The 23,651-nt window shown below is 41.0% G+C and overlaps 1 protein-coding gene across 2 annotated transcripts in view; it reads right to left on the bottom strand.

Annotated features, from left to right (window-relative positions):
• DDX1 (DEAD-box helicase 1) overlaps window positions 1-23,651 on the bottom strand; it is a 38,468-nt gene that overhangs the window by 13,785 nt on the left and 1,032 nt on the right. The window contains exons 1-14 of one of the 2 annotated variants that reach the window (XM_065928604.1): window positions 17,203-17,306; window positions 14,304-14,355; window positions 13,928-13,991; window positions 12,921-12,950; window positions 12,008-12,104; window positions 10,033-10,080; window positions 8,321-8,404; window positions 7,877-7,960; window positions 7,426-7,502; window positions 6,800-6,872; window positions 6,213-6,289; window positions 5,986-6,100; window positions 4,899-5,037; window positions 185-245 (exon numbers count right to left, since the gene is read on the bottom strand). In XM_065928604.1, coding sequence (XP_065784676.1) covers window positions 185-245; window positions 4,899-5,037; window positions 5,986-6,100; window positions 6,213-6,289; window positions 6,800-6,872; window positions 7,426-7,502; window positions 7,877-7,960; window positions 8,321-8,404; window positions 10,033-10,080; window positions 12,008-12,104; window positions 12,921-12,950; window positions 13,928-13,991; window positions 14,304-14,355; window positions 17,203-17,218 — 1,017 coding nt within the window. In that variant the 5' untranslated portion in view covers window positions 17,219-17,306. Of the gene's footprint in view, window positions 1-184; window positions 246-4,898; window positions 5,038-5,985; window positions 6,101-6,212; window positions 6,290-6,799; window positions 6,873-7,425; window positions 7,503-7,876; window positions 7,961-8,320; window positions 8,405-10,032; window positions 10,081-12,007; window positions 12,105-12,920; window positions 12,951-13,927; window positions 13,992-14,303; window positions 14,356-17,202; window positions 17,307-23,651 lie in introns of those variants that run through there. The other variant, XM_065928603.1, reaches the window with a different exon arrangement.

Raw genomic sequence — 23,651 nt, 5'->3', positions numbered from 1 at the left:
TGTTTAGAAGAGACTGCTGTACTGTATACTTTTGGGAAAAGAAAAGGTATACTTGTAAGATGTTTTTGAACATACATACACTCTTGTGATCTTGTTTTCATTTCAGCCTCATTTTTCTTGAAACACAACAGAACTATATTGTGAAAATGACAACACATAATGTTACTTTAAAAGTACAACTTACCCCATTATCCAAAACGGAAAGCTGATCTCGTGCTGCGACACCTCCAATTATCAGAAGCTCCCTGAAATGAATGAATACCAGAATAATAATGTAGAGAAAGACTAAAGCCTGCTTTTTTTCCCCCCAATTTTGAGAAGGCGCATATTCAAATTGAATAACTGAGAAAGGATCTGTAATAAAAGTCTAGAGAAGGAAAGAAACAAGGTCTTCCATTTTAGAAGCTAATAAAATGTTAATGAATGGTAAAGTGAGGAGACTGTGAAACCTTGGAACCCAGAAAACAGCAGTCCTCATCTATGCGTCTTCCTATATTAGGATAACTCCAGGTGCCCCGAAATCAGATTTCAATCAACCTTTATAGACACATGTGGTTGTATGTGTATAAAATATACACTCATATAGATTCTTAAAGTTACCTCCAGGTCAGTAATTAAAAACTGGGGGATGAGGTGAAAAGGAGACTTTTCACAGAATATCCTTTTGTGTTTGAATTTTTCTCATTCCAGAAAATAATACTTCCAAAAATATTTTTAGATTAAAAGACTGCCTTATGCTAAGATTATTAATTCGATGCAGGGAAAGAATAGTCTTTTCAACAAATGGAGCTAGAACAAATGGATATGCACGACCACAAAAATTAATGCAGAATGAATCACAGAGCTAAACACTGATATAAGATCTAAAACTATAAAATTCTTGGGGAAAAAATGCAAATTTTCATGATCTTAGGTTAGGCATAGTCCCTTACAACACCAAAAAAATAAACAAGCAAACAAGCAACAAATGAAAAAATAAACTTGACTTCATCAATATTAAACACTTTTAAACTTCAAAGGATACTACCCAAAGAGTGAAAAAGCCCACAAAAGAAGAGAAAACACATGCAAATTATATATATCTAACCATAATACTACATATATCTTATATATATATCTTACAACTCAGTAATAAAAAGACAAATAACCCAATTGAAAAATGGGCAAAGGATCTGAATGGACATTACAAATGGCTGGTAAACCCATGAAAAGATGCTCAACAAGATTAGCTATTAGGGAAATACAAACCGAAACCACGGTTAGGTACCACTGCACACCCATTAGGAAGGCTGTAACTATAAAGACAGATAATGAGAGGATGTGGAGAAACTAGAACGCTCACGCATTACTAGTAGGAATGCAGAATAGTACCTTCGGAAAACAGTCAGGAGCACCTGAAGATGTTAAACATGAAGCTACTACATGAGCCAGAGCCAGCAGTTCCACTCCTGGGCATAGACCCAGGAGAAACGGAAATGTGTGTCCACACAAGACTCTGTACACTGATGTGCACGGCACAGTAACCAAGAAGGGGAAACAACACAAACGTCCATGAAGCAATGAATGGGTTAATTAAAAATGTGGTATATGCATACAATGGAATACTTCTTGGAAATAAAAAGGAATTAAGTACTAATACACACTGTAACACTGATGAACCTTACAGACGTTACGGTACATGAGAGAAGCCAATCCAAAAAAAGCACATATTATTTGATTCCATTTATATATAATAAGATGTCCAAAACAGGCAATCAATAGATGGAAATCAGTGGCTGCCCAAAGACAGGAAGGTTAGAGGGAAATGGGAGTGACTGCTAACAGGCAGCATTTCTTTTGAGGGTGATGAAAATGTCCTAAAACTGGCTTTGGTGGTTGCACAACTGTGTGAATATAACAGAAGTTAAAATAATCCGTACATTTTAAAAAGTGAATTGTATCTCATTACATGCATGCTCAGTAGCTCTGTTGTGTCCAACCCCATAGACTGTAGCCTGCCAGGCTCCTCTGTCCTTGGGATTTCCCAGGCAAGAATAATGCAGTGTGTTGCCACTTCCTCCCCCAGGGGATCTTCCCAAACAGGGATCAAACCTACATCTCCTGCATTGGCAGGCGATTCTTTACCACTGAGCCACCTGGGAAGCCCATATCTCACTACAGCTATTCACAAAAAGATTGTCTCTTTTTTATAAATAGCCTACAAAATTACTTCCTGAGTCAGCCAGACAACTTTTAATGATTCATTTAAAAAATACCAGAAAATACATAGAAGGTGTCAACACTCGAGTCTCATAAATTCTATGACAGATTTTAAAAAATGGCTTTATGGTTGCCTTCTGCCATCTTAAGCAATTCAGATAGTAAAAACAAACAACCGAAAAGCCTTCTAGTCTGTGCAAGTTTATTACCTTGGCATGTCCCTAACCACCTACCACTCTGGAGCCATTATGTTTCCTAAATCTGATAACACCAGATGCCAAACTGGCTCCTTAAGAATCACCTGGAAGACATGCCATTCTTCTTTAAAAAATAAACAAACAAAAGAGCTCTAATTCTTATTTCCAGGAAATCTGATTCCGTATACCCAGAGGATAAATCAGTAAATTTGTAGTTTCAAATAAGGTCCTTAACTTCTGGGTTCAGTAACTATGGTCCTAAATCTGTCATTTCTTTTACAAAACTTTACTCTTATCTACCTTTCTAATCAGATATATTTATGTCTGCAAATTTAGCAGAAGAAAACTACACATACACGTAACAATCCATGCTTGTGAGCAGAGCACTGCAGGGCTGAGGAATGTAAAAGACCAGCTCCTGCCTTAAGGAGTGTAAAAACTGAGCTGGGACGAGTAAAATTATGCACATTTAAGACAGGAACGCTAACATGACGGTGTGTATGGATTACAGGGAGGCAAATGCAGTCAGTCGTCTCCGAGGAGGAAGAAAGGACTGGGCCAGGACCCATACATTAGCTTCCCAGAAAGAACCAGGACTTGAGCTGGGTTTTCAAACAAGGGAAAGGTTCAATAGTACTAAACACTGAAATGAGAAACACCCCACTTGATCATCTTAACAAATAAACTGATCTTATCAACCATCTTCCTTTCCAGGCTTTGTCCAGATGCACATTAATCTTTACCCATAATTAGAGCACAGAAATCAACCTATATGAGCATGTTACGTTCTTCCAAAAACACTCCCTTGTGAAGAGTTCCGAACCCCTTATACTAGGCAGGTGCTCTGGAAATGTCCTCCTGCGTGACACCCTCTGTCGTGGCCTCAAGGCACTTCGTCACATTACTGCTGTGCTGTTTCTCTCCCCGCCACTCTGTCTCCACTTCTGTACACAACTGTATAAAAGCAAAGAATTCTCAGTTATACCCTAATCCCTAACCTAAGTCTTCACTCCTTAGGTAGGTATTCAGATAGTTACTGAAAGAATGAAATGCATTAATCCTCAAGACAAAATTACAAATTATTTTACCGGAAAAGTTTTACTAAGTATAAATTTATCCCTGAATAAGTTTAACTTATAAGACAGATTAATATTTAAAAGATGCGCCTACAGGACATCAATAATTCAAAGTTTCTGAAGTTAGATCATGGGGATGGTTGCACAACCTCGTGACCATATACTAAAAACCACTGAATTGTATACTTTAAATAGTGAATTTTAATGGTGAATGTGAATTATATTTCAGTAAGAAAAGATAATTAAAAGCAAAATTAATAAAAATCAACTGACAGATGTATGTATGGTATGGCTTTCCTGGAATTGAAAGGGATTGTTCCTGAGCCAGACACTCCCCAGGCTCACTAAACTTGTGATCTCCCCCCTAGTGGCAGAAAGAGCCCCCCAACTAGAGCGACCGGCCTGATGCCCACAGGCAAGGTGGTCACCACTGTGAGACAGGCGAGAGTTAACCTCACCAAGTCAGGTTTACCAACACGCGAGACAGAGTGATACATTATCTATGCAAATGAAGTGATGAAGCTAAAATTAATGAAACAGACCCTTTAACGAATTTTTACTCTGATTCTATTTTGCAAATTATGATTGCTTATGTAAGAGACACAAGAAAAATCTCAATTTACTTTTTGGACTCTAAAATCACTGTGGAAGGTGACTGTAGACATGAAATTAAAAGAGACCTCCTTGGAAGAAAAGCAATGACAAACCTAGACAGCATATTAAAAAGCAGAGACATTACTTTGCCATAAAAGGCCCATATGGTCAAAGCTATGGTTTATCCAGTAGTCATGTACAGATGTGAAACCTGGACAATAAAAAAGGCTAAGCACTGAAGAACTGATGCCCTCAAACTATGGTATTGCAGAAGACTCTTGAGAGTCCCTTAGACTGCAAGGAGAACCAACCAGTCAAATCCTAAAGGAAATCAACTCTGAATATTCACTGGAAGGACTGATGCTGAAGTTGAAGCTTCAAAACTATGGCCACCTGAAGTGAAGAACTGACTCACTGGAATAGACCCTGATGCTGGGAAAGATTGAAGGCAGGAGGAGAAGGGGACGACAGAGGAGGAGATGGTTGGATGGCATCACCGATTCAACAGACATGAGTTTGAGTAAACTCCAGGAGATAGTGAAGGACAGGGAAGCCTGGCATGCTGCAGTCCATGGGGTTGCAAAGAGTTGGACATGAATGAGAGGCTGAATGACACCACCACTTTTTTTAAATTGAACTTTTCTCACTTAAACAGGACTTTTATATGGAAACTAACTGCTACTATATATCAAAATCAAATATATTTACCCACGCATCCATGTGTATATCTACACACACTGCATTCCTCCCTCGATTTTTCCTACTTTACTCTTCTGCTGAAACATCTCAGGTCTAAAGACAACAGGTGTTTGAGCACAAGTGGACTCTTTACCTTAATTTAGGATTATCGATGTATTTCTTAAACTGCTTGACGTTATTCAGAGTTTGTTCAGCCAATTCCCGGGAAGGCTCGACGATGAGAGCTTTTGGAGCATTGGGGAGAAACTTTGTTTGTGCCACCTGCGCATTACCTAAGGAGAATGAAAAAGATTGGGGTACACCTCAGGATACTTCTGTTTTCAAGACGATGAGCGCAAATATTCCACCATCAAAATCTCAGAAACAACTGTCAAGCAATACAGATGATAGTCGAAGAAAACAAAGATTTCCTAAAATGAACTACAGCTTCTTTAAAACTGGCTGCAGTAATTTTAATTGATCAAGCAATTATAATTGATCATACACTTTGTGATAAATAGGCTTCCCTGGTGGCTTAGACAGTAAAGCGTCTGCCTGTAATGTTGGAGACCTGGGTTCAATCCCTGGGTTAGGAAGGTCCTCTGGAGAAGGAAATGGCAACCCACTCCAGTACTCTTGCCTGGAAAACCCCATGGACAGAGGAGCCTGATGTGCTACAGTCCATGGGGTCGCAAAGAGTCAGACACAACTGAGCGACTTCACTTCCTTCTCTTTCACTTCCCGTTGTGATAAATGAGCTCTGAGACATACTGAGCTTCAATAAGTGAAGCAGACGGGGTAGCACAGTGGTTAGAGTGTGCGCTCTGCAGACAGACGGCTTGGATTTGAATTTAGTCCCATAGCTTTCACATCCTCTGACCTCGGTCAAGTCCCTATTCCTCGAGTTCTTTGTCTGTATGACCACCTTGCAGGGTTGTTGCAAAGACTAAATAACGGAGGTGACACCTAACACAGCGCCATGGCGTTTAATAAGCACACACCCTGTAAACCCTAGACACCATCATCGTCATTATGATCAGTTTCCTCCAAACGCCCGGCCTGAAACCAACACTTGAGAGTTTATGAATTGGGTTCCGACCCTGAATTTTACTGACATGTTCAATAAACATGAGACTAGACCAGCCGGGGAGAACTGGACCTCACTGCGAGAAGCCTCGGCCACTGGCGTTCTCACCACACCCCCTTCTAGAAACCCTCACCCCCTTGGGTGCCGAACCTACCTGTGTGCTGCGACTTGACAACGAAACTCTCCGGCGCCTTGGAAAGGGCAACGAAACCGTCTTTCGGTGGAAACTTGAATTCTTCTTCCCCGAAGTTAAATTTGAGTTCTGCGTTCTAGCATTGAATAAAGGAGAAAATGATAACTCTGAACCTAACAGCAAACTAACCAGGATGAAATGATGAAGATCAAAGTAGCTTACAGTCACAGCAATGTATCTCTAGTTACCTTCAAAACACAGGCAGGAAACAGGGCTTGGTTCTTCATATGTGGTGGTATTTCAAATGCCAGACCAAGGTCTTTGCCTTTAAAAAAAAAAGAGAGAGAAAGAGATACAGAAAATGAATCGAAACAACCAGAAAAGGACCTCCACATGCTCACACCATCAAATCTACCAGCCTATTTGTATTGTCGTTCCCCCGCCTGGCTCTGGCATTAACTGTGCTGCCTAACATGACCTTCTCAAGGAAGCCTTCTCTGACCAACCCCAGACCATCACTTTCCATTCCCTTACCCAGACTTACATACCCTTTCAGTGCCCACTGTTCCCTCCTAACATGTCATAGATTTCTCTGCCTCCCCCCACCAGTAGGTAAAGCCCAAAAAACTGTACATAAATTTGTCTACTCCCTTTTCTGCTGCATCTCTAGAACCTACCAGCGTGCTTGACACATGGAAAATGTTCAGCAAGCATTTGTCTAAAAGAAAGCTAAGGAGGAAGGGAGAGAGGACTGAAGACAGTGAGGGAATTTTAAAAATCACGAATACTGAAAATCATATATATTCTCAAACAAAACAACCCATAGAAAGCTTACCGTTTTTGGAGAATTTGACATGCCCTTTATCTATATCTAGGTAACAGCCAATGGTATCATGCATAGTAAATTCCTAGAAAACCAAAAAGTCAAGTACTGTTAATGAAAAGTAAAATTGAAATTAAGGTTAAAAGTTCAAATATAGTTGCATCCAAAGTGCCTGCTAGTATTGCATAATAATTACTTAAAATTCTAAGGCAGATGTTAAAAAGGCCTGTTCTAGCACATCACATATAATAATAGAAGCATCAGACATGCTTCTTAGAATCCACATATTAAGGCTCATCCACGTTACTACAGACACAGGTTACTAGAACAAGTGTATTAAGCTATAACATAATTCAGAAGAAGAAATGAACACCACAAGCACTAAAGTCAAAACCCAAATCAAAATGGGGTGAACACAAAGAAACTATGGAGGGACTAATGAATGGTATAAATGAAAAGTAATTTTTTCCATTTTATATCATTTCTTCACTGCAGTCCAAAACTGAACTTTCTGTGGAAAATGTTCAGAAAATTCACTTGAACTTGACAATAGTTTCTATACCCTCAGTCATGTCACAAGTGATCAAGTATGCAAGAAAACGTACTAAGCTATGATTGAGTCACTAAAGACAACTTACCTCTCCATAATTATCAAACTGCTTGTTGTGGGATTTCTTCCCTGTTCCACCAAAGCCAAATCCAAACTTGTCAGTGCCTGGATTTTAAAAATATTTTATAAATGTGGGAAGAAAAAGTATAAAGTGAAAAGCACCATAAAAGCAGCTTACAAGCTGAGGATAATCTGAAGCATCTACAAGTATTGTGTGGTATGTATTAATGCAGACTAACTTTACTGAATTTACTCTTACCCTCAAAGTTATTCCTCCTGATTTTATGATGCTACAGTATCTATTTTTGGGGGACTTCAAATCTTTCTTGGAATGAGGCAGGGAATAGGTAAATAATACTATTTCTATGTCTCTAAATATAAATTCTGTATGGCTAAGTTATTTCACTCCCCACTAAAACAAAACGTTAAACATTCACAAATGGAAATCAATAAACTCAGTTTATTTCAGAAACACTTACCGAGGTCTAGGGACGCCTGCATGGAAGACCACCCAACTCTGCAGAGCCCTTGGTCGTGACAGGATACCTCATAGTAGTGCTTCCCTAGAGGGGCAAAACACTTCTGAGACTGACATAAATCGTTCGCATATGACTCATTTACCATGCAGCCACTTTTCCATTAGACATGAATCCGAGCACACTCTGGGAGAGAGTGAAGGGCAGGGGAGATTGGCATACTGCTGTCCATGGGACCACAAAGACTCAGATGCTACTTAGCAGCTGAACAACAACACTTTTCCACTGTTTCTGAATTACATTTGATATGTTCCAGATGAAGACTTATAGAACTTTTTGCAACATTAAAAATCTTCTCCGATCCTCCCTTTAAAGCTACTTTAAAGAAAGTTCATGTACTAACACACCTCCCCAAAAGTTTGTAGGAGCACAAATGTTGTTTAATACCTTTCGTTAAGCCTTTGGTGGCTCTGCATCCATGCCATTCCTTTACTTCTCTGCTCTGACAACAAAGACCATCTGCCCCAATTGCTGGATTTGAGAAAAACACAGAAAACCATGTCAATACAGATGATATAAATCACACACTCTGAAATAAGTGTTGTTCAGTCTCACTAATAAGATAAACACTTCTTGCAATGTTTCAGGGACTAAGAGCTGCTGATTCCTGAAGGACAGCAGCATCTTCTGTGTGAGTAACTGCCCCCATTCAACCCCTGGAGGGCCACGCCATAGGTTCGGGACTAGTTTCTTTACTGTGACCTGTTGACCTGGACAGCATTTTACCACAACAAAAAGCACAGTACCTAATCTGACTTGCACTAACGCCAGCTGCACCACCAACACATATTTAGACAACTATTCTCTAGAGTCCCTTAAAGAAATGCATACTAAGGACGACACTTGTTGCTCTAATTTTATGCTGAAATTAGAGTCTGAATGAATGCTACACTAAAAAGAAGAGAAACTGTCCCTGGCTTGTTCCCTAACCTGTGGATCCAGCAATCACAAACGAAAAGCAGGAAAAGTCTGAATAAATAACCCTGTGGCTGTTATGTGCTAATACAGGACTCTCAAACATGAAGTTCTATATTATATATCACAGTCAGTCATAGTGTTAATTGGTGCTTTTTGGCTTTAAGTAAAGCATTTGGCCTTTATCTCTACTAGAAACTGCAACTTTTGTCCTGGACTTGCAATCATATGGTTTGGACTTGCAACTCATATCTGGCACCTGACTATAGAAGAAACTTTTTGAAAAAGCACCTCATCACACATTTTCCTTCACTTATCAGAAACTACATTATTTATTCAAAGTATAAAATCTCATGAGTATATCATATAAACCTCTGAATTTTTAAAAAGTTCTCTGACAATGGTAAATCCTAAAAATTTTTATGTTTAAAATTCTTTATGCGTACATACATAAATAAACTTCGACATAAACTAGATACCACATGGTAGAGAGTAGCATTGGGGTTGCTTGTTTTTGTCATGATTCCTCAGGCCCCCTCTACCTTTCCCTGTATCCTGATTTTCTTCCTCATTGACACTTGAGAAAAATTCCTCCAAGTCAACTCTACAGTTCTTCCTAATGGCTACAGAACAGTTCATGGCTACATCCTAATCTTTGTTCACTATTCTGGCAGCAGCATTTACTTTGCTGGTAGTTTTTATCATTACAAATAATGCTGCATCCAACAGCTCTGAATGTATATCCTTGCATACGGGAAATTTTTTCCCAGTGAGCTTGATATTCCAGGAATATACATTCTTTAAATACAAATAGATAATGCAGAACTGCTTCTTAGAGAGGCAGCCAATTTGTACATTTGTATCACTCTTCTGGATTCTTACTAATCAGATGGTATAAAACATTCACTGTAACTTTTACATTCCCCTTCCCTACTACCTGTAAACTTGACCTTTGCATGTTTATTGCCATTTGGATCTGCTCTTCTGTGAACTGCCTATTCACATACTTTGCCCATTTTCCTTATTGGCTGTTTACCTCTTTCTTACTAAAATAAGTAACCCTTTTATCACCCATCAACACAAGAACCCCCTATCAGTTTATAAGGATTCTTTATCTTTCCTCAGAATTGTATTAAAAACAAGTTTTTGAATTATAAATATGTTGCTAAAATCTCTCCACTTACCGAAAGCAGATCCTCTGTCATACGGGTTCATTTGCCATTTGTTCAGCACTAAGCAAATTAAAAGGAGAAAAGTTAACCCTAAATAAACATAATTTAAAACATTCTACAGAAAATAAAGTAAATATTTTATATTTTATATCATACCTTAACTCCTCTAGATTCAATATAGTTTTACACACTATTTGGAATGTACAATTAAAAGTGTTGCTGTTTTGATTAAAGTCAAAACTGAAACTGAAAACTGAAACATGTCAAAAACAATAGTCACTGACCCACCAAGGACTAAAACCTTTTCTGCTCTCGTTTCAGTGCTTTTTTATTGCATGGCACTGATCTGTGTCCTAACAATGAGAGCATTAATAAAATGAAGTTCTGGTGACTTCAATCATAGTGAAAACAACCTACCAACATATCAGAGTCTAATTATCACTTTATCATAACTAAAAGAAAAGCCAGTCCTTTTATCTTAAATAATTCAAAAATCACAAAGTATTTTTCTACTTACGTCTATGGAATCAACATTTTCCTTTTCTAAAGTATCTTAAGAGTCTGGATAACAAAAGAATCGCAAGAGCTAAAGAGAACTCGATGTATTTTCAAGCCCAATTTCGGCCCAAGATAGAAATCTTTTCTGGATTATTTCTGGTCAAATAGTATCTACCATCTGCTTAAACATTCATTCTGCACGTTCTCTGAGGGTCCCCACTCACTGTGGGCTCAAGTGAGCTACTAGGAATTAAGTAAAACAGTACTTTCTAGAACAATACTCTCTCTCCAGATCCCTTCAGTGATTTAACAATCACACCATCTCTCTTTTTTGTTTCTCCGTGTTTCAGTACCTGGCTTCTTTATCTGTGATAGGACATGGTTTTTAGAACCACAACCATTCAGATTATCCTTCGGTGCAGTGTTCTCTTCCATCATCATCTGTCATAAATGATGGCTGACAGTCGTTACAAGTTCTGAGACTATTTCTAAATAGGCTAATAGTCTAGAGTTCACATCCATTATCTCACAATTCATTTACAAATAAGTTCATTCTACAAACTCTGTAACACTGTTACTTTCAAACTCCTATGAAGAAAATGTTGATATGCCAGCTCATACCACTTAAGTTTACAACTGTGTCACAATCGAGTTTTGTTTCATGAAACAAAAGTGACTTAATAAAATCACAGACTACTCAAGATAGAATGGAATTCAGAAACCACTTAATAAAAGCAACAAAACTTAAGGGTGAGAAAACTGATGTAAGATTGTTGATGGCACCAAAAGAATCAATCTTCATGGAGATAGGACTGAAAATAAGAAACTGAGTTTAAAATGTTCACTTTACATTTTAACTTCTTGGGCTCCTTCCTTCTTATCTTAAAGGAAAATGCATGCCTCTTTCCTTGTAGGAGGCAATATTTTCTACCACTATGGGTTTTTACTCTACCAATTATTTGTAAAATGCTTCCTCAATGCCTTTGTAAAACATTGTATCAATTTATCTTCAATGAAAGTGAAAGTCACTCAGCTGTGTCTCCTTGCAACCCCATGGACAATCTATCCATGGAATTCTCTAGTGGGTAGCCTTTCCCTTCTCCAGGGGATCTTCCCAAACCAGGGATCGAACCCAGGTCTCCTGCACTGCAGGCAGATTCGTTACCAGCTGAGCCACAAGGAAGCCCTTTATCGTCAATATTATGCATAAAAGCTATCAAGTTAAGAAAAACATTAAAAATAACTATAATTTCCAAAATGCCAGTATTTTCTCAAAGGAATTAACACTAATGTTAGTATTTTAAAAGGCATCATCTTTCAATGTTTATGGTCTGACTTTTAGCATTGATGGTTTCCACAACACCAAGTGACAATATCATCCCCCGTATATTGACAATAAAAGTACACACTCAAATCTCACATCTTTAAATATCTAGCATGAGAATTACTGATTTATACAAAAGGAAATTAATAATAAGCAAAAAACCACCTGAAGCACCAGTTTTAATTGTTGCTTTTCCTTTTTTGCCTTCTTGCTGGTCTTTCAGAGTTTCATATACTATCTGAATAACCGGAATACTGAAAGCCTAGCGAAGAAACAAGAGTGATCTATATGAGTAATGAGGTATCAGCAACAGTTTAATAATCAATATAAATTGTGAGAATTATGCACACACCTTAAATAATTAAATAATACACATATTCCTGATTGCTGCTCTAATTTGCCCAAAGCCAAAATATCAGTAAGATAACAAAAATTGACTGAATGAAAGAAATAGGAGCCAACCAACAAGCCAAAATAATAAGCAATAGGGACCTACAGAATAAACTAAACTGAAAAGGATAAATGTTTTCTCTAGTCTAGACTAATAGGAGACCAACCTCTAATTGCAACCTCTTTATTACTGGAGCCACGACATTAAAACTCAGAAGTGAGTATAAATATTAAAGATACTGTACTTTTTTCCAAGACCAGTTTAAAACTATATTCTTAAAGCCATACTCTTGTAAATATTTTTCAGAATTAGCTGGCATGGCAACAAAAATATTGCTCTCAGTAGCAAGCAACAATTTTTTTACATTTTGGAAGGAGGTTATTTGATTTAAATATTTCAAAGCAAAAACCACTGTTTAAAGACTCCTAATGCTAGGAAAGATTGAAGGCAGGAGAAGGACGACAGAGGACGAGACGGTTGGATGGCATCACCGACTCAATGGACAGGAGTCTGAGCAGACTTCAGAAGACGGTGAAGGACAGGGAAGCCTGGTGTGCTGCAGTCCACGGGGTCACAAAGAGTTGGACACGACTTAGGTGACTGAACAAAAGTTGCTTTAAAAATCAACTCCTAAAAAAAAAAAAAAATCAACTCCTACAAAGTAAGTCAACTTAGAAGTTTACTTACCCCAGTTTTTCCACTTCCTGTTTCTGCAGCCTAAAAGAAAAAATAATAATAATAAAGCTTAAATTGCCAGCTAAGGAAATCAAATAATGCGATAGCATGTAGCAATCTCTTTAACGATACACAAGCTAGGCAGATTATTCCAATTTCCTCATTCAATCCTTTTGACTACTGCCAATCTTGCCATTTCTTTTTCATTCTCTCTGCAATCTGTTCGCTCTCTTCCCATTGCTAACATTCAAATCTAAACCCTCACTATTCTAACACCCTAACTGCATCTCACCTCTCAGAGCTATACTACAAACTGCTACCAAATCAATCTTCATTAAAAAACACACTTCTAACCACACAAGGAATCTCTAGTTAAACATGTCCGATGATCCCCACTGCCAACAAACACCCAAATTCTTTACCGTGGCCCTTAAGAAAGGGCTCAGATAATCTGACTCACCATATATTCCCATCTTATCTAAAGTTACACCTCCCCAACCCCGCACCACAGACACACAAATGTCATGCTACCACTCGAGTGAACTACTCTGGGATCATACCCTGCATTCCCCTATTCCCTGTTTTTGCGGATGTGCTATCTACCTGGAGGGCATTTCTCCTTTACCGTCCCTTGTCCAAAATCTACTTCCTCCGAAGTCGAGTCCCTTACGATTCCTCAAGCAGAAGAGTAACTGTACCCCCACTTGAATCTTTTCACACACTGCGTTTCTTAGGCAAATCCTCCCTTGTACGACATTTATCTGTGTACCTCTTACTGAGCTACTGGGTTTAAGCTTCTGAAGGGCAAGGACTGCATCGTATCCACCTTTGTGTTCCCCACAACTCCAACCTACTTACTTTGAATGGAACATATGGATCTTCAATGTTGGTGCATAAACAAAATTAATTTGGTGAAAATATAATTTTTAAGCCTATGGGGCCTCTTTAAGTGTGGGGTTATAAGCAGCCCCAGAATTGTGTTTCCCTAGCTACGACTACCCCACCATGTTTAAACATACCATAAGAACATCACCTCCTCCCAGGATCAGGGGGATCGACTCAGCCTGGATATCAGTCGGGAGACTAGAAGAAGCATTTTGAAGAATTTTAGTTAGTGAAAAAAAAGAAAATAAAAATCACCTAAGCTCATTAAGTCATGTTAAATAATAAACCTAGATGAGAATTTAATTTGGTAAACACTACCAATCTTTTTTCAGCTAAAAATACACCAACACTTAAAAAGGAAATTCTACAATTTAAAGAATCACAAGAAAAAATACTATCACTTATCCAACTGGGCCCAAAAATCTTTGATAAAAATCACTAACCATTATTTAAATTGTAAAACTCTGCTGTCACAGGAACATACAAGTTTTTAAAGACAGAGGTACTTACAGCCAATCCATCTCTTCTACGGCTTGTGCAATCTCAGGCATAACACCCATCTCTGGAAATAAAAATTAATTTTAAAGATTACACATGGTACTAAACAAATTATATTGCTCTTAAAATTACTGTTCAGTGGTGAAACAGGTTTGAGGCAACATTCAGTTACAAAGTGTCTACTGGGTATAAATTTTGGAGAAAGACCTGAGTTCAAATTCAAGCTCTCACTACCAATGTGACCTTAGGCAAGCTACACACCTATTTCCCACACAAAACGGAGCTAAAATACTGCCTGCATTGTAGGGATACGGGAAGATTACAGATCCTCACATGCAATGCACCTGGAACACCTGTCACTTAGTAATGACACACAGGAGCCACCAGTAAGTTTCCTTCCCACCACTAGTGAAAAACCTGCCAGAACTGGAGAGAAGGTTCCAGACCAGTACCTTGGTGTTTCATCTAGAGATAATGTGGAAATCACGTGTCTTGCCTTTGTGAGGACCATGTGAACACCCTCAGCAATCTGAGACAAATGAACAGGTAAGAAGAAGGAACCCACATTTACAGGCAGCCATAATCAAAACTACGATGAACTGAAAGGGAGGGGCTGGTGGTGAGAACTTGGGTTAACCAGAAATGTCAGCTGAAGAACTTCTCTGTTCTTACCTGTTCACATGTTTAAGTAATTTACATTGAAGTGAATCCTAAATAGGCTGGGTTATTTCTCATTGGATTTTAAAATATCACTTCTCAAATGAACTGTATAGTTGTGTGGAATAGTCAGTTGTATTTCTTAAATTTCCTTTCCAAGTAAGAAGTGATCTTTCAAGTCTGCATTTTAAAACTGTAGCTTTTATTACTGTTATCTATATAACAGTATATATCCCTATTAAAAAACGAACAATACTCAAATACATCCAACCCCAAAGATAAACTATTTGGATATTTTGTATTTCTTATTATTGTTTGTAAAAAGGCATAAAATAAATCTATAATCCACTGCAAAAGTAGCTTCCACACACACCCCTCCACCACATCAGGTGAGAAGACTCATATCAGCAGTCAACAGTAGATACAATACTAAATTTTTATGTGTGTTCAGTAGGGCCCGACTCCTCGTGGCCCGATGGACTGCAGCCAGCCAGGCTCCCTTGCCATGGAATTTTCCAGGCAAGAACACTGGAGTGGGTTGCCATTTCCTTCTCCAGGGATCTTCCTGACCCAGGGATCGAACCTGGACTGGCGGGCAGATTCTTTACCACTAGCGCCAGCTGGGAAGCCCCAACATTTTATATAGTGACCTAGTTAATATAAACATTGATGACGTAAGAAAGATAAAAATCTTTTCCAAAAAGACAGGCTCTCTCCTACCCCTCAATCTCTGACAAAATCCACAGACTGAAAAACTAATCCACGTCAAAAGTATAGCCAAGCTGACTTTCTTAAGACGTGACCCCATGAGAGTCTAGGTGTATTCTCGCTCCTAAAACGCAAACTGCTTGAAAAAAGAGTGATGGTCTTCAATAGGCTGCATCCATATTAAGTTGCTTGTGAAGCTATTACATTGCAAGCAGCAACCAAAGACTGCTTTCAGCAAATTCCAGGCAATTTCTTGTTCCACACTGGTCATGCTCTTTGCAGGTTTGCTTTGAAACCATACTTTCTTTAAATGGAACATTTTTAATACTCAAAAGAAAAATAGCAATATTCATGCTCTTTAATTCCACTATTGTCTTTATTTCACATCACAGACTCTTCTAGCCCTTTACCCTATTATTGCTGAGATCTGTGCATGAGTCTCAAAGAAGTGAACCTACAAAATGACGACCTGGAGCTAGTTGCTCCGCACACCTGGGCTCTGAAATCTTGTTTTAGGAGAGCTGGCGAAAGCAAAACAGCTCCCAGTATGCGCAGATTTCCTCTTGTCTTCTATGAAATACAACTAAAACCACCAGAAATTCTCCCTCACAGCTAAAAATCTAGAATTTCTAATGTTCTAATAGTAGAAAAATGAAGAACGTAACGATACTGGGTTATATCTGAAGTCCTCTTAACAGCTTAACAAACATTAAAGATGGCTGGACTAACTGGATACATTTATTGCTAGATAAATGTACAACTTTCAGTTTGTAAGGCTGACTGCAACTTGTGGACGTATAAAGGAAGAATGATAAAGAAAAAGGAAAAAAAAAAAAAACAACTGTCCAGTTACGTAAGCCATCTCAAATTCCTGTTTGGAACGAAGGAGGGTATCGCCAAAAAAACAGAACGATTTTGAAAAGTGTGCGCCGAGCTCGTGTGTACGCGGCTGAAAAGGCTTTCCCTATAGCTTAAATATATGTAACGTTACGGTTGATGTAACAGCGCTTTACAAAGGATCAGGTTTGTGCCTAGGACTTTTCGTTCTGGAAAGGCCTGGGGAAAACTCTAGATGCAAGATGGTCACTTCCAAGGGAGCCCTCTCTGCGCGCCCCGCTGCCTCCCGGCCCGGCCCGGCCCGGCCCCTCCCCGGGCGCAGCCAAAAGACGGTTCCCTGCACCACCCGCCACGTCAAAGCGCAGGAGGCCCGGGGCTCCGAGCGCAGCTGCAGCCTCGCCGCCGCAGCGGGCGGGACAGCCGGGTGAAGGGCGGCTGGAAGGAGAGACAGACGGGAGCGAGCACTGGAAAGGCCCGGCAGGGCCGCCCTCCGGACCGCAAAAGGCTGTCTCCCTGCGACAGCGAAGCGCACCGATTGGGCCTCCTCCCGCCCCACCACTGGTCCCCCCTACCCCGCCCCGGGCGCGGGCATGGAGGAGACCGCCCTGGACAGCTCCCTCCTGAACCGCGCGGTCCCTCTCCGCCCCTCGGCTCAAGCAGAGGCGCCGATCGGGCCGCCCGCTCCGGGCCCCCTGCTCCGCGGACGCACCGGAGAAGGCCGCCATCTTCGCCCCGTCCTCCGCCGCTCGGCTCGCGCTCCCTCCCTCCGCCGGGACACGCTGCGCGCGCTGGCCTCGGGCGCTTCCGCCCCCCGGCCCGGGTCTGCTGTTTTCCAAGTCCGGGCAGGCACACAGCCTCGACAGAACGGTTCCGGGCACAGAAAGACCCGTCCTTGGACCTCACAGCGCAGACCCAGTTCAGCTGAGCCTTGCTTTTCCTGAGTAGCCAGGACCCGTCATCATTAGACGAACTCAGAGTTATCTTTTACGTCAAGTATGCTGAGTGTCATCAGGACCACTTTCCCACGTATGAGGAAGTAGGCCTTTCGTAATGAGGCCCACACAAGCGCCCAGGATGATCCGATAACAAAACTGTGTTATCTCTGCTGCCTCCCTCAGACCCCACAACGTCTCAAAGATAATAAGCAGGACTTTCTGGTGCGTGAATGACCTAGAGAGAATGTACTGAACTCAGTGTCAAAACAAACAAACAAACAAACAAAAAAAACCAATACTAGGGAGAGAAGAGCCTGGCACCCAATAGCCATTTATTAAATATTTTTAACTGATTCCAGTCTCCCAGCCTCCTATGCTCGGTGTATTGATAATTTCTTGACACTTACTAGTATTGATAATTTCAAATGTTTGATGCCCATGCAGTTTTGACTCTTCTTTTTGCAGAAAGATAGGAAAAGTAAACAAATAATTAATCCTCTCAACAACTCTGCTAGGGAGGATTAATATCTTCAGATGAAGACACTGAGTGTCAAGAAATTAACTCATTAAAGCCACGTAGAAGAATTATACAAAAAAGATCTTCATGACCCAGAAAACCATGGTAGTGTGATCACTCACCTACAGCCAAACATCCTGGAATGTGAAGTCAAGTGGCCCTTATCAAGCATCACTTTGAACAAAACTAGTGGAAGTGATGGAATTCCACCTGAACTATTTCAAATCCTAAAAAATGATGCTGTGAAACTGCTGCAGTCAATATGCCAGCAAATTTGGAAAACTCAGCAGTGGCCACAGGACTGGAAAAGGTCAGTTTTCATTCCAATCTCAAAGAAAGGCAATGCCAAAGAATGTTCAAACTATCGCACAATAGCACTCATCTCACACACTAGCAAAGTAATGCTCCAAATTCTCCAAGCCAGGCTCCAACAATACGTGAACCATGAACTTCCAGATGTTCAAGCTGGTTTTAGGCAGAGGAACCAGAGATCAAATTGCCAACATCTGTTGGCTCATCAAAAAAGCAAGAGAGTTCCAGAAAACATCTATTTCTGCTTTATTGACTATGCCAAAATCTTTGACTGTCGGATCACAATAAACTGTGGAAAATTCTGGGAGAGATGGGAATACCAGACCACCTGACCTGCCTCTTGAGAAATCTGTATGCAGCTCAGGAAGCAACAGTTAGAACTGGACATGGAACAGACTGGTTCCAAATAGGAAAAGAAGTAAATCAAGGCTATATATTGTCACTACGCTTATTTAACTCATATGCAGAGTACATCATGAGAAACGCTGAGCTGGATGAAGGCACAAGCTAGAATCAAGATTGCCAGGAGAAATATCAATAATGTCAGATATGCAGATGATACCACCCTTATGGAAGACAGTGAAGAAGAACTAAAGAGCCTCTTGATGATAGTGAAAGAGGAGAGTGAAAAATTTGGCTTAAAGCTCAACATTCAGACAACTAAGATCATGGCATCTGGTCCCATCACTTCATGGCAAGTAGATGGGGAAACAGTGGAAACAGTGGCTGACTTTATTTTTCTGGGTTCCAAAATCACTGCAGATGGTGACTGCAGCCATGAAATTAACAGACCCTTAATCCTTGGAAGAAAAGTTATTACCAACCTAGATAACGTATTAAAAAGCAAAGATATGACTTTGCCAACAAAGGTCTGTCTAGTCAAGGCTATGGTTTTTCCAGTGTTCATGTATGGATGTGAGAGTTGGACTATGAAGAAAGCTGATTGCCGAAGAATTGATGCTTTTGAACTGTGGTGTTGGAGAAAACTCTTGCGAGTCCCTTGGACTGCAAGGAGATCCAACCAGTCCATCCTAAAGGAAATCAGTCCTGAATATTCATTGGAAGGACTGATGCTGAAGCTGAAACTCCCAATACTTTGTCCACCTGATGCAAAGAATTGACTCATTTGAAAAGACCCTGATGCTGGGAAAGATAGAAGGCAGGAAGGAGGAGAAGGGGACGACAGAGGATGAGATGGTTGGATGGCATCACCAACTCAGTGGACATGAGTTTGAGCAAGCTCCCGGAGTTGATGTTGGACAGGGAGGCCTGGCGTGCTGCAGTCCATGGGGTCACAAAGAGTCAGACATGACTGAGCGACTGAACTGAACTGAACCAAACGCCACGTAGCTACTGAACAGCAGTGATAACTGAGCCACATCTGCGTAACCTCAGGGTGCTTGCTGTAGCATCGTAGCTGACCACAGAAGGACAGGAGGAAAGTGAAACCTCAGGCAAAATGTTTCAGATGGACTTAGAACGACAGCTTCGGGAGCCATACTCTCTGGGTTTGAATTCTAGCCCTGCCACATGCTAGCTGTGTGTTAGTGTTAGTCACTCAATCCTGTCTGACTCTTTGTGACCCCATGGACTGTAGCCCTCCAGGCTCCTCTGTCCATGGGATTATCCAGACAAGAATACTGGAGTGGGTTGCCATGCCCCTTTCCAGGGATCTTTCTGACCCAAGGATTGAACCTGGGTCTCCCACATTGGCAGGCAAATTTTTTATAGGCTCAGCCACCAGGGAAGCCAACTTTAGGTAGGGTAGTAATATCAAATCTTGTTTTAATCAACATAAATGTCTATTTTACTTATCCCATTTAAAATAATCATCCAAAGAACTTTTTCAAAATTCAGTTGCAGTAACTCCTTTTTTTAAAAGAAAAAGATTTTTACCTCATTGAAACAATAGCTGGATATTTTTTGTGTTTTTTTCAAGTTTTTTTGCTGATATTCTTTTTTGTTTGTTTGTTTCTATTTATTTATTTATTTTCAGTGGGTTTTGTCATACATTGATATAAATCATCCATAGAGTTACACATATTCCCCATCCCGATCCCCCCTCCCACCTCCCTCTCCACCCGATGCTGATATTCTTAATTGCTCTTATTAGCATCTGTGAGGCCATTGAGAAGACCTCAAGGAAGCTTTCTAAACTGGTTTTTCTTGTGTAAAAAAGTTTTTAAGTTAATTTGACTTTTGTTTTATAGGTATCAACAAAACAGCTATTTACAGTGATAGCGCTCAGCTGTGTAACCTTGAACAAATCTGGGCTTCAGTTCACTCTTTTGTGAATAACCATGAATAATGTCGATCTTGAAGGATTGGTATGAGGATTGAATAAAATAGATAAAGCATCTACAACAGTGCACAGCGCCGTGGTAACTCTGTGTGTTAGCTCTCTTATTACGCTGGGATGTGTACCAGGATTCACCACCTGAAGTTCCAAAGGCAATACAGTCAGGCCGAGCTGCAGCCTCACTCCTCCAGGGGGCACCATTCACAGTATATTCTATATTCTCATTCTATTTTGTATCAATCTATGTAAGGGAAGCAAGCTCTCCTGGAGAAGGAAATGGCAACCCACTCCAGTATTCTTGCCTGGAAAATCCCATGGATGGAGGAACCTCGTGGGCTACAGTCCATGGGGTCGCAAAGAGCCGGACACGACTGAACGACTTCACTTCACATATAAGTGGTACACCTGAGTGTTATGCAGTGTAGCAGTTCTGAATAGATACCACGTACCCCATATTTTTCCTCTCCCAAGGGATGAAGCATTTTCCGGGGGACTACTCAGAACTCTTGACCTCGGGAGTTTGGGCAGCAGAAGGCATACTCTGTGAGGCTGTGACTAGAGGGCACCGAGGCAGCAGGGCAGGAAGAGCTGGAGGGAGGAGAAGGCAGCTGTGTAGCAGACTACAGTTCCAACAGCTGCGGGGGAATATGTGTGACCGTCCCCCTCAGGGCTGACTGCACCTGTGGAGAGTGGACATGAAGCTCTCTTCAAGGGGAATGTGCCCAAGAGAGCTGCCTGGAGAAGCTGAAGGATGCAGCAGACAGACCCCCAAAGGACCCCATTTTATTCATACTTTTAAACAGATGGGGGCTTCCCTGGTGGCTCTGAGAGTAAAGAATCTGCCTGCAATGCAGGAGATGCCGGTTCAGTTCCTGGGTCAGGAAGGTCCCATGGAGAAAGCAATGGCTACCCACTCCAGTAATCTTGCCTGGAAAATTACATAGACAGAAGAGCCTACAGTCCATGGGGTCCATGGCAGGCTACAGTCCATGGGGTCGCAAAGAGTCGGACCCGGCTGAGGGACTAACACTTTAACCAAAGGACAGATGTCACCTACGTCATGTGAGATGCGTTTGGAGAGCACCAGCACAAGAATCTCCCAAGAAACCAACAAACAGTACCTCTGAGCTAAAAAAAAAAGTCAGCCTTGGGCATGGCTGAGCCCAAGAGCACCAGATTCAGACCACCAGCCAAAGGTGAGTCTCCTTTCTGCCAGATGTTACCCCTCCCCAGGGGTCAGAAACAATAGCTAATGGGAGACAGGAAAGCAGAAATGAGAGTGACTGCACCCTTCACAGCATTGCTAAGCTGGGGAAAAGGAAGCTATTCTTTTTGGTTCATGTCGTGAATTTTGATCATAACACTGGAGCCAATAATTTAATTACAGAAATGAGACTATAGTTGTGATGAAAATAGCCAGGCAGCTTTTCTTTATCTGTGCGTGCTTAGTCGCTCAGTTCGTGTCCAACTCTTTGCGACCCCATGGACTGTAGCTCACCAGGAGCCTTGTCCGTAGGATTTTACAGACAAGAATACTGGATTCGATTGCCATTCCCTTCTCCACCTGGTCCTGGAAACGTCACATAAATCATTAGGTGGGATTGCAACCACCGCTAGGTGGCGCCAAATTGTAGCCAAGCTGATGGCACCAAACGTAACTGCAGCCATGCTGGGTAAAGCTCCAAAGGTAATTAAAACTCCCAACTGAGACTTTTCCACCAACGTTTATTTCCATAACTTCACAATAGCTCAGCATTTTATGTAATTGAACATTTTGGACCCATAGCCAATCGTGCTTTGTGGAATTTTCCTGTAATATCCGTGCACCCAAGAGAGACTGTGATGTGTATTTTCAGGTAAGGTGTACTATAGGTCACTGCAGACCAGATGGATTTTAACTGCAAAGGCAGCCCTAAGAAATACATCCTTGGGTTACCCAGGCCCTTGAGAGTGTAGAGAGGATGGGCCCCATGAAGGAGTCCATGGACTGGCCACACACATTCCTCTTTCCCCTTGAAAGTGAAGTGAAAGTGTTAGATGCTGAGTCATTTCCGATTCTTTGTGACCCCATGAACAGGAGCCCGCCAGGCTCCTCTGTCCATGGAATTCTCCAGACAAGAATACTGGAGTGGGTAACCATTCTCTTCTCCAGGAGGTCTTCCTGCCCCAGGAATTGAACCAGGGTCTTCTGTACTGCAGCTGGAATCTTTACCATCTCAGCCACCAGCAAAGCCCTCACCCTCTCCCCTTGCCCTTCTCTGTTATACAGCCTATGAAAAGAAAAGATTGCCTTTCCAGACTCCCTTGTAGAGAGACAGTATGAGATCCACTTCAAAGTTCCTTTTTAAAAAGGAAAGACTAACAGATACTCTTTGTCTTCTGGACATGGTCCCTGGAAAGCCAGAGATGAGCCACAAAGATGGCTTCATGCTGAGGCTTTTGAAGCAGAAATCAGGAGACTGGATCCTTGATGAATGGTGGTGAGCTACGTTACCAGCCCAGGTCTGTCTGCCGCTAGATGTCTTGTGGCTGGAAAATGTCTTATATATTTGAGCTACTATTAATACCCTCTGGCTTGCCACCCAACACATTCCTAACAGATATGAAGGAAGGAGATGAAACATTCATCTGTATAGATATTGTGTAATGATCACTCAGATCATTCCCTCAAATGTTCTAGAATACAGCAGTAAGAAACTTACTGTGGCTCTAAAGTCATGGGCCCAGTCATGAAGGCACCATTAAAAACAACCCTTGAATATATGTTCATTTCCTCACAACCAAAAATGAAGATGAAATGAATGTGCCATATGCAATGGAGGAAATGACCCTAAATTTCTGGTCCCTATTCTGGCTCCTTCTGGGCCCTCCTTCCTAGCTTTTAAGGATCTAGCCATCACCAAGAAGGAAACAGCAAGAGAGAGTTGTCTTAATATGGAGGAAGTCAATTAGAAAATGCAATAGCTTCATTATATAACCTGTCCCCCAAGTTCTTCCTCCCAAAACATAATACAAACCCATTCATCATTCCACCCAGGTAATGTCTCACTCCTCAAAGCTTCCCCGGGAAGTTTGCCCACAAATCTACATCTTAG

Source organism: Muntiacus reevesi, chromosome 3, assembly GCF_963930625.1.
Source record: "Muntiacus reevesi chromosome 3, mMunRee1.1, whole genome shotgun sequence".
Classification (NCBI taxonomy): domain Eukaryota; kingdom Metazoa; phylum Chordata; class Mammalia; order Artiodactyla; family Cervidae; genus Muntiacus; species Muntiacus reevesi.
Note: the sequence above shows the minus strand (reverse complement) of the source record. Positions and strands in the feature narration are given on the sequence as shown.